Here is a 12,315-nt window from a genome sequence, read left to right on the forward strand (position 1 = left end):
TGAAGAAAAGGATGCATAGGGAAATGGTATGTTTTACCCGCATAAACACATGGACTAAATGTCAGCAACAGAGACTGGACAGACTGGTTGGATTCTGAAGCACCTTTGTATCTAGCCTATATTTTCTGGTGTTTATTCTCACTGCACAAAACCATATTGCTCTGAATAAAGGAAATGGAAGTTAGGAAGTTTGCCTAGGTAAATTAGGACTTTTCTTTAATTCAGTCAATATCTTAATAGACTTCAAAAGTATTTGAAGCTGGAATACAGAGAAGATACCTGATTTATGAAAGGACCCCAAGACAGTCACTTCAATTTGTGTAAACATGAAGCTTGAGGTCACCATGATGGGGTTAATGCTGGAGAAACAATGGCTTAATGAGAAAGATGTCAAAGTATTCTTTAGGCATTTATTTATTTGAATAGCTGCTGAAAACCATGTATTTTAAAAGAGAAAGGGTTGTTGATATCAAGTTACATTTTGGGGTTGAATATGATTGTTTTTGCTTTTCAGTGATTTATTTTTAATTATAAATTGATAATATATAACAAAGTGATGTTAAGATTTATGAAGATAGTGTAGAATAATTAAGTTAGTATACATGCCAATCACCTTAAATACTTATTTTGTGTTGGAAACATTTGAAACTTGCTTTCTTAGCAATTTTGAAGTGTATAACATTCTATTATTAACTATATTCATTATGCTGTGCAATGGAACTGAAAAATAATCACATTCCTCCAATCTGAGATTTTGTACTCTCTATCATCTTCTCATTCCCCTCACCCCCAGTCTCTGCAGCCACTATTCTGCTCTCTCCTTCTTTGAGTTTGATTGCCTTTTATTGTGCATATAAGTGAGAACATGCAGTATTTGTCTTTCTGTGCCTGTCTTATTTCACTACCATCATCTTCTCTATTTCTATTCATGTTGCTGAAAATGACAGAATTTTATTCTTTTTTAAAGGCTGTCACTATTTGCTGATGACATGCTTTTATGTAGAGAAAACCATATAGATTTTACCAAAAACTGTTGGAACTAATAAATGAATGCAGTGATCAGCTTACGAAATAAGTAGCAATTCTGTACACTAGTAAAGAATTATAAGAATTCCATTTTCATAAGTTAAAGAAAATTCATAGTTATAAATCTATGAGACTACTTCTAAGCAGAAAATTGTCATTTTGAGATTCAATTATCTGGTCAACAACCCCCAGGCATTTAGGAAAGACATACTGAAATTATAGTTTCAATTTTTGAAGGTCAGAATCCACATGCCTGAGATTAAAGTGTTCCAATTTCTGTTATTGTATATATTTTTAAAAAATAAAGCCAAACTTTTTATGCTCACAGGTCTGTGAGTCAGGAATTTGGACAGAACCCAGAAGAGATGGCTTATTTCTGTTATATAGTATTTGTGGCTTTTTCTGGGAAGAATAGGCAACTGGGGAAACCATCTGGAGGTGTTTTCATTTACATATATAGTATTTATACTGGTTGTTGGCTAGGATCCTTGTTGGGGTTGTTGACAAGAGCACCTACCTGCTGCCTCCTTAGTGTGGTCTGGGCTTCCTCACAGTATGGAAGTTTCAGGAAGAGTTGAATTTCTTACAAAGTGACTCAGAGATTCAAGCACAAGTATTCTGGTAGACAAGAGGGAAACTGCATTTATGCACTTGTGACCCATCCTTGGAAGTCACCCAGCATTACTTTTTCTCTTAACGTACTGACCAGGTTAAAGATCACCCAGGTTCTAGGGGAGGGGGCCAAGTTTCCACTTTACAACAAGAGGAGTGTCATGATCTTTTCATAGATGACCATGTAATATGAGCGCTATTGAGTGGCTGTCTGTGGAAAATACAATTTGCCAAACAGAGAATTAAGGTAATGTAGGTTGTCTATCATATATAGAACAGCGATGACTGTGTGCATGCCTCCTGATATTTCTTTCTGTTTATAGACTAGCAAGAGCTTTGTGTCCATGGTTCTTTCTTAGTTTTCTACTTTTCTCTTCAGTTTCATGTTCCTATACCTCTCTTTAATAAGTCAAGGTAGCCTAAAAACCTCTAAATTTGTTTATTATTATCCATATTTTTTTGTTTACATCTCTTTTCAATGTTAGTCCATGTGAGGATAAGTATCTATGATAGATGCAATCATTTATGGGCCAAGACTTATTCTAGCTAATGGTGCCAGAATTCTCAATTGGACCCCCTGCACCTGGCTTGGATAAGGCAGACTCTTTCTTTACTACCTGGACTTAGACATTGTACCCATGACCTATGCCCGTGTTTTGTTGGTTGCTGCTAGTCATATTGTCCCTCCTAGATTTAAGAGAATAGGAAATACAGTCTAGTATGTGGCCAAAGAGAAGGGCAGGGCATGGATATTAGCTACATTGGCTACAATCGCTTATCCTCTCTTCTCTAGGCTGCTAATGAGCCTGGAGCTTGAATATTCATGGAAATGTCAAGGGTTGAAAGAAACTAACTGTCCAACCAATCATTCAGCTTATCAGTTTGTAAATTAGAGTATAGAAAATAGGAATGTAAGCCTGAGCTAGACCTTAAAGAGTATTTAGTTTAATCATTCTACATTAATTTTTTGGAAGTGAATCTTTTTTTCAAATGAAATGTTTTGGGAAACTCCAATTTATAAAACAAGTGAGAATGAAATAGCTCTGTCTGAAAGAGGTTACAGCCCCATCTTTTTCCTTTGCCATAGATGCTAAAGCCCTACCAAAGTATCCCAAGGCTCTGTGGATCAGATTCACAGTTTCTCTGTGAAGGACAGTAGGCATGGGCATGATTTTCCAAAAATTACACAATTATTCTCTAGCAGTTTAAGATTGGGTTTCAAGACTCATTATTCCCCATCAGTGCTCTTTGCACTACCATTTATTTAAAATTTGTGCCATTGTTTCTTTTTAGTGTATATATGTCCTTGATACTCTTGGCCTGACTTAGGACGTAGTATACTTTCTTGGTGTATTTGACTTGTTCTCTTCATTATCCTAGCATTGAGAAAAGGGTCAGGAGAGGGAAAAGAGCTCCAGCATGAGCAACTGTGGCATTTCTCTCTAGGGTGAGGACATGAGCATGAGGAGTGGGCTGGCAGCAGATCTGCAGGAAGATGACTTGTGAGCATAGGGTATCATGGGCACCTTGGATGGAGGATACCTGAGTGTACTTGCACTCTCTTGCCCCTGATCCTGAAATCATCATGCCACTGTCCCCAGAGGAAAAAACATGGTTCCTAGAATTAAGTAGACTTGAATTTGAATCTTATTAGTTGTGTGACTTCAGCAAGATACTATCATTTCGATTCCCAGTTTTTACCCTTATAATATGAATATAATAATAACTACTACCCTTATAATATGAATATAATAATATGAATATAATAATAACACCTGACATGGTGTTATGTAATGGAATGCTGCCTTTGGAAGCCACTTTGTAGTCTATCAGCCCAAGGTTCAAGTAATATTCTACCACCTGTAGCTTTATTAACTTCAAATCTTTAAATTTTTTTAACTGTAAAGGGAAGTAATGGTTAAAAGTGTAGATTTGGATTGCTGCATACAGTACTGGGGCTTGAACTCTGGGCCTTCACCTTGAGTCACTCCACCAGCCCTATTTTTGTGAAGGGTTTTTCAAGATAGGGTCTCACAAAATATTTGCCCAGGCTGACTTCAAATCGAGATCCTCCTGATCTCTGCTTCCTGAGTAGTTAGGATTATAGGCATGAGCCACTGGTGCCCAGCCACACTGTTCTTGTTTGAATCCTATTTCTGCTCTTATCTACCCATGTAGTCTTGGTAGAGATGACTAACCTCTTTGTTCTTGGTGATATTCTCTATGAAATAGGGAAGATAATAGTTGGTGATTTTTAAAGTCACTTTGAGAATTAAATTAATAAATATTCCTAGAATAAGCCCAACCCTTTGTCAAAACCATGGAGGTATTTGTTAAAGCAAAAAACAAATACATATCACAGGTTTGTGGTGGAGATTATTTTGCTGGGAATATAAAGATTTGCAGGCAGTTCTCTTGATAATGGTAAGTAATCAATAGCCATGAGCTACCATTGCATAATTAATATTGGGTATATTGTTTTCATTGTTACCACAATTATCACTCATAAAGGTAGAGTGAACTTGTATTGAGGTCCTACAAAAATTGTAGGCACAATTTTGGGAAACTAATTTTCTTCATCACCTTTTGGAATTTTTAAGACTTAAACTGGTCCACCCACATGCTCTCTATATGCATGTTGTGACTTGTTTTCCTATAAGTAGCTAGAAGCTGCTGGGTTTTCTCCCTGTCCTGAGACTCTTGCCAGAGGTAAACATTGGATAGGAGTGTGACCTTGGCTCCTAAGTCAATTTTTCCTTAACCTCCTAATCAGACTCCTACAAAGCAGTTGCTTGTTCAGGGCACAGAAAGGACACTGTTGCAATTTAACTCTGGAGCTCTTTGCAGTACAATATATTTCTTTAGATAGAAACATATATCCCATCTAGAGGATATAGCAGGGAAAAAAGATCTTTTCTAAGAAACTTCTTGCCTTTGCTAATGCATTAGTGATGCTGATTATTATTTAAAATTAACGTTCACTGTTTTCATATTGCACTTATAGAGAAACAAAATATGCATCCAGAAATAACTATAGATACCTTTGAAATCTCAAAATGGGATACATTGGTATAAATTTTGGAGAAAATGATAAATATTTTAATAAAACTGACTTACTTGATCTATCTATATTATTTAGAGTTATTGTTCCTGAATTTTACTTCTAAATATAACATGGAATTAAGATAGTTCTGTGAAATTTACTTCAGTTTGTGCTAATGCTGGTTGCATTTAATGCCCAAAGGTAGGACTTTGGGGAGTTATTCAGATTGTGGAATAGGGTCTGCTTAGCACTTAAGTGAAGGCTTGAGTTTAAGAAACTCAACTATGGAAACCTTGAGTGGGAAAGTTGCTGTCACAGCACTTTGTATGAAAGGACTTGGGGTTTTAGTTGATGAGAAAGTCAGTGTGAACATTAGGGAGTATTTCTAGTTGTGCATAGCCCAGATCAAAGCAGGTGATGATGTCATTGTGCTTTGTGTTAGACCACAGTGCACAAGTGCCTTGTATTGAATAGATTCATTTGATCATGCCCACAGAATGATGACCAAAATGCAGAAGTGTCTAGAAAGAAGAATAAGGATGAATCCTTTTTTCAGTAGGAATTCATAGTCTAGGTGGGAGACAGGTATAAAGGAAGAATGCTTGACCTGAAAAAGAAAAAAAAAAAAGATTTGGGGGAATATCATTGCTGTTTTCAAATGTTTGTGAGATGAGCAGATTTTTCTGGGAGCTAGAGCACTTCACTGGAATAGCATTATTGGCTGAGGTCCAAGGCTAAGGGGAGAAGTATTGCTTATAAAATCTGGCTAGTAGTTTTATCACTCATAAGCTGCCCTCCCCTCCCTCTCCAGACTCCCAGGAAGACCCAAAGCACTTGAGGCTGAAGAATAAGGACTGCCAGGGCTAGATTGCTCATTTGATGCTTGCTTACAATCACTTCCACTGTCCTTCCTCTCCCTGCCAGCACCATGTGGCTCCAAGGCTTGTAGCATCAAACTTCTGCTATCATGACCAGCTGGTCAGGAAGTAAAGAACACCTGGTATACTCTCTGCAATGCTTCTTAAATTGCAGTGTGCACATGAATCATCAGGGGTGTTGTTCAAATGCAGATTCTGTTTTAAGACCTATTGGGTGGGGCCCAGTAATCTGATGCTGCTGCTGGTCTGTAGACTACATTTGCTAGTTAGTTTTTTTTTGTCACCAAATACCTGAGAGAAAAAATTTAAAATGAGGAAGAATTTATTTTTGTTCATAGTTTCAGAGGTTTGAGTCCATGCTCAACTGTGTCTTTTGCTGTGGGCCTGTGGTGAGAAAGACACCATGACAGTGAAAGCATGTGACAGAGGAGGCTACTGACCTTAGAAAGGCAGAGAAGAAGAGGGTGGGGACAAGGTATATCTCTCCAGAGCTTGTCCCAAGTGACTACTTCCTTCAAATAGGTCCTACCTCCCAACAGTGCCCTCATATTATGAATTCATCAAGGATTCTGTTAATTAGGTCAGAGATTGGATTCTCCATCTCTGGAGACTACGCCTTCAACACATGAATCTTTAATAGGGAAACACTTCATATTAAAACCATAATACCACTTCTGGGTGACAAGACTCTACTACAAATCATGAGTCTTCCCCACAGGCTATTGCTAAATCCCATCTGATCAATGACACCTCCTCCAAGTTGCCATCAGGACTAAGGTTTGCATCCCTATTATCAGAGGGGTACTTCCTGGAAACTTTACCTTATTCCCCTCTCAGTACTTATGAAACCATTCTGTAATTGTTAATGTCACTGAGCCATCCAGTGCTTTTGTCATCCCTAGGGACAGTTCAGCAGCTACCCAACACATTTTCCTCCTAAAACACATCATCTTGAATTTCATCTAAATTGTTTGCAATAAAGTACTTTTTAAATATACATGATACTGTCAGAACCTTTACCCTAAGATACAAATAGCCACCTGTGTAACATTAGGGAAGATTTTTTTTTTCTCATAGCAATGTATTTGTGGTTACTACAAGGTAATTACTTACTCCAATGCTTTGTAAAGTGATCTTTAAATGATCTACTTATAATGCATTAAGCACTTGCTCAATGAGGCCATAACCCCAGGAATAAAGATTGAATCTGGTTAAATGTATTTACCTCCCTTCTTAATGATTCCATCAGTGAGTTTCTACGAGTATTTCTAATTGTCATTGATTGAAGTCCTTTCAAGGTCATGTCCCCTCTCCCATGAGTCACTTAGTGGTCAAAAATAAAGTAATTGAGAGTTTCTCATGACGTGTGATTCTTGGTAAGGTCTCAAATATAAGATCATGGTGCTTTTCTGTAGCAGAACCGTGGGGTCTTGTGCAAAGCATTTAACATCTGTGATCATGTGTAAACCCATCTGTAAAATAAGAATAATAATATCTACTTTAAGATACAATGCTTATGGAAGAACTTGTCATGTTCCTGGCATGTGACAGTCACTTGTTCAATGGCATATTCTCTTGTCTCTCCTTTGTTTCTCTTAGGCCACTTTCTACATTTTAATTGCTTCTTCTGTAGTCTCAAAACATCTTGAGAAATGGACCAATATTTTAAATCTTTTTCATTCTTTCACTATATGTTCAGGAAACACATATTCAATGAATTAATGAGTGACCAGATAATTTTTAAGTTATCCTTGACTTTTAAGTTCTATGATTGATTCTTCCCATGTGCTAATTCCATAGAAGAAATTGGGGGAATTTCCTTAAAATAAATGTTAAGGTATTTCTTCCCTTGTGGTCTTATAAAACATGTATTATATTAATTATTACTAGTAAGCAAGTACTCAGACCAAGGAGCTGAATGCTATGGTATAAATGACCTTTTTGATTTAGGTCTTATTTGTGCCAATTGTACTGATTGCAAATAAGGTGAGTCAGTGGCTGGTCTTGAGTCTCTGCTTCCCTTGAACTATTTTCTTGGGAAGAATCCTCATCAAAGATGAGTAAGGAATGTGTATTTGTTCTCCAACATGAGATTTGGGAGTCATGCATAATAGAAGCTGGGTCTCATGGTATATTCATTTCAGTCCTCATAGAAGATGCATTTTGTATTTGAGATTAAATACAGTCAGCTAGTGGGATCAGGCCAACTCAGTGGGTTAGAGGAGAAGCAGCAGGTCCTTCCAAATCTGGGGATTAAACTGGTTGGTCACCTGTAAGTGAGTAGTTCTTGAGTTGTATGAATGCATTGCTGGAGGTTAGTACCAGTTGTGGTTATCCTTAGTGCTACTCGAGGACGTCCTCTGGTGCTGCTAGGCTATCAATACACTGCTAAAAAGTGCAAAATTTAGACGTGGGTTTAAATCCTTTCTTGAGTATATTATGTAATCCTGGAATCTCCATTTTTCATCTGTATTTTAATTTTACTTTTTTGGTGGTATTAGAGTTTGAAGTCAGGGTCTGCACTTAGTAAGCAGGTGTTCTACCACTTAAGCCTTTCCACCAGTCATTTTTTACTTTCATTATTTTTCTGATAGTGTCTTGTGTTTTTGTCTGGGGCTGACCTTGTATTGAGATCTTCCTACCTATGTCTCCCAGTAGCTGGGATGACAAGTACACAGCATGACAAACTTTTTTGTTGAGGCGGATTCTCACTGACTTTCTACCCAGGCTGGCTTCCAACAACAACCTGATCTCTGTCTCCCAGTAGCTGAGATTACAGGCTTGTACTACAACGTCTGGCCCACCCATTTAAAATCTTTAAAATGGAATAATAATATCAGTTGGTTTTTTGTTTTTAAAATTGGCAAATTAGATAGTTTATGTGACATCTAGTGCAATGTCTGGCAGTGAGGTTAAGCTCAATGTTAATGCAATGCTGACTATGCATTTCAGAAGAGGCATGGGAGATGAAATCCTTCTACTAATTAAGAAAATACCAGCCCTAGACACTCTGAGGAGTACCTCCAAATTACTTACTAAACTCTGTGACTAAAGTCAGACTACAGTGGTGGCATTAATAGTTTCTCGTGAGTCTGGAAGCATGATAATAATCTTAGAAAAGGAAAACCCAATTGTATGTTTCATTATGTGATAATTTGAAATACTGATTCATATGAGTGGCTCCAACCTTTTCTTTCCTACTCATCATCTAGGAATTGTTCAGTTATAGCTTTTTGTTTGGGAGGAAGAAAAAAAGAGTTAACTAATCTCTTTGTTCTTGTAATTTATTTCAATCCCTGATGTCCAATATGACTTTTATTTCTCATTAATTCTTAAAAGTGAAAATGGCAGTTCTAAAAATAAACATTAATAAATCCTTTCCACATGAATGGCCTTTTTTAGTCAACAGACAGAAGGTTCTGAACTGTACTTTTAAGTATTTAAGAGACACAGCACCAGTGTTGCTAATTAGCTTGTGGCTTTTTACCTCACAGTGGATCAATTGATCTCCATTTCAGAGGTTCAAGGTGTTGCCATGAGGGCTCTCAGACAATAGGTGAATTGGGTTTCATACAGTACAATTGATTTCAGGTCATGGGTCTTTGTGTTGTGTTGAGATAATTTTAGATTCTGAGAAACCTGGTAGTAAGGGAATAGGGATTGATGATAGCTATGATAGCCAAAATGCAAATAAAACAAATTTTTGTTCCTTACATACAGCTATTTTGAACTGGAGAGCAGTGGCCTGAGGGATGAGATTCGATATCACTATATACATAATGGGAAGCCCAGGACAGAGGCACTTCCATACCGAATGGCAGACGGACAGTGGCACAAAGTTGCACTATCAGTTAGTGCCTCTCATCTCCTGCTCCACGTCGACTGCAATAGGTATGTCTTTGTCTTTGATCTTCAGTCATTCTGACCTTGAAATCATGCAATAGGAAGGGGAACAAAATCAACTCCCTCCCAGACTTGCTACAAATAAGAAACCAAGGGACTTTAATTTTAATTTAACCTACCAAATGGGCCATTAGGTGTGCTGAAATGACCAACTGCAATACGATAAGTAAACAGTTCATTAAGATGAAACTCTATCCTGTGATTAGGAACAAATGCACAAAAGGTTCATTACTGATTGGGGAATATTAAGTATACCTCAGTGTGCTCTAGGCACTGGTTGAAATTCCATGGAGCAGTGACCACAGTTAACTGTGATATATTGTTGTTGAGTTCGTTCCACTTGGAAGAGAATAAGCCAGTCTACCTTAGAATGAATCTGCAAAGCCTGTGCTACTGAAGTGGCTAATTCTATTTTACTTCATCAAGTGTGCTCGGCTTAAATGTCTTTTCCAAACGGAGCCTTCTTAGAGGCTATTCTTTGAATCTTTTGGAATTTATGTGATTTATTCTTTGCAAAGGGATGAGCTTGCCAGCTTGTCAGGGGACAGCAGGACTGTGTGTGAGGTCTGGGTTCACAGGAGGTGTGGGGGTGGGGAGGACGAGACATTGTCCTCCATGTCTGTCACTGGAGGCAGCTTTATCGACAGCTGAGGGGGGAGGGGAACATGGGTCTCTACTGGATTATTAGTGGCTGGACAGCGGGGTAATAGTGGTCATGGGGTATATTTTGATCTCTCCAGAACCCACTGAAAATCTTTTTGGATAGTGATCCGAGTCTAATTATAGAGTTTTTTTTTTTTTTTCATTTTGAGCGGTGCCCATGCATTGTTGATTTCATTAATGATGCCATCAAAATTAAAAGGACTGTTAAGCCACAGGGCTCACTCCCTGGGGTCCAGGGTAAAGAACAGGCATGTTGGAGATAAGCCTCCCTTCCAGAATCTATCAAGAGGAAGGATCTTCCAAGGTCAGTCAGTAACAGACTACACATCTATTGGGAAGATTCTTTAATGTGCTTGTCACTGCAGCTCTGAAATCTCCTTTAGAAGGCTTGGAAGGGCAGGAAACTTGTGTCAGGCTCAAGGTCTGCCATGTTTAAATGAGTATTGTTCCATTTTGATGTGATCTATTTAAGATGCTTTCTAGACTTACGAAATACTGTGGCTTCAGCTAGATATAATATGTATGTCTGGACAGGGTTTCCATAGAAACTACCAGCTCCTTTTTGTCCTTACAGACCTGGGCTAGGAGCCCAGATGGAGCTAGCCCTTAGTTGTCTCCATTTTCACCTTGAAAAACTCATTGGTGACCTGTTAGGTAGCACTTGTGTTCCCTGTGACATGCCACCCATATGCTGTCCAAATGAGACTGCAGTGGAAGGGAACTGTTTGTTTTCCTAAACCATAGGCTAAAAAGAGACCTCAAACCCCTAGATTAGTTATTCCTAAGGAAAAAATCTGAGACACTACTGTTTTTCTTGCTATGTATTGTTTTGTTTCTTTCTTCCAAGAGTTTTGTTATTTCTTGACATTTTTTTCCTTTGGAGGAGAGAAAAAAGAGACCTGTCTCTGCTATGTTAGCATTTTATGCTTTCACAAATTCTCTGGTCTCTATGAAGCAGTCTCTTTTGCCATCCTCAGTCACTTGTTAGCTGTGTGAACTTAGGCAGGTTAATTTCTTTTCATCTTCTTTTCTTCATTAGAGTAATGGGAATAAACAGAAATGCATAATTACTAATTATGCATCACATAATGACATTTTGCACAATGACAGGTAGCATATATAATAGTTGTTCTATTAGATGTATCACTAGTGACACTGTAGCCTTCTAAGTTTGTGTAAGTGCACTCTATGATGTTGAAGCAATGATGAAATCACCTAATGCACTTGTCAGCACATATTCCCGTCATCAAGCACCACATAACTTACATATTTATAAATGGGACTGTTAGTTGAAACATTCCTTGTCATGCTTAGGCATTTTGTGCTCAATATACGTTTGTGATTGTTGGTATGTATTCTGCACCTATCTGGTGCCTCTTTGACCTTTCCCCCAAAATTTCATCTGCTTTATGCCCTTCGTGGTTACCATGGTCTCCTCATCGGGAAAGTGGGAGATGTAAGAGCTGTAGCTTTAGGGTTGGCCCCATAGATAAGAATGGGTGGAAGGGATTCTATATATTCCTTTTCTTCTCTTGACATTTCTCCCATTTGGACTTACAGAATTACATTTCTTTATGTAAGATCTTGGAGAAAGAAACGTGAAGTTGCAGGTTAATGACTCGAAGACACAAAAAACAAATTTTTCTCTTAAGTTGGGGGAAAAAGACCCTGAAAGACTAAGCCATAATAAAGATAAATTTTGTTTTTTGGTTAGGAAAATTCTAGAAACATGGCTCCCAAATATGACTATTCATGAGAACTACCTGGGAATTTATAAACAATAAAGGTTAGCAAGACTCATTTCTGACCTACTGGATCAGATTCCCTGAAAAACTGTCTTTTGAATTCTAATTGACTATAATTTAATATATATATGTATCAGGTATGGCATGATAGTTCAATAAGTATAGTACATAATGTCTAATCAACAAATCAGGATGATCAGCATTTTATTTCCTCAAACACTTATTATTTCTATGTATTGAGAACACTGGGACTCTTATTGTTTTTTTAAAATATATATTAAGTTGTTATAGACTATAATTAGCCTACTTTGCTATAGAATATCAGAACTAATTCCTCCTATCCACTCATTATCTAACCTTTCTTTCTCCTTTTTCCTCCAGCTCTTCCTAGCTTCCAGTAACCTCTGTTCTTATATTCTATGAGTTCAACTCTTTTAGCCTCCAC

General features: G+C 37.7%; 1 protein-coding gene across 4 annotated transcripts in view; it reads left to right on the forward strand.

Moving 5' to 3' along the window:
- The window catches only part of Nell1 (neural EGFL like 1), an 828,356-nt gene that overhangs the window by 141,403 nt on the left and 674,638 nt on the right, over window positions 1-12,315 (forward strand). For all 4 annotated transcript variants that reach the window (XM_074042879.1, XM_074042893.1, XM_074042884.1 and 1 more), the window contains exon 4: window positions 9,280-9,450. In XM_074042879.1, the coding sequence (XP_073898980.1) occupies window positions 9,280-9,450 (171 nt within the window). The remainder of the gene's footprint in view (window positions 1-9,279; window positions 9,451-12,315) is intronic.

The sequence above is a fragment of the Castor canadensis genome, chromosome 1, assembly GCF_047511655.1.
Source record: "Castor canadensis chromosome 1, mCasCan1.hap1v2, whole genome shotgun sequence".
Lineage (NCBI taxonomy): Eukaryota > Metazoa > Chordata > Mammalia > Rodentia > Castoridae > Castor > Castor canadensis.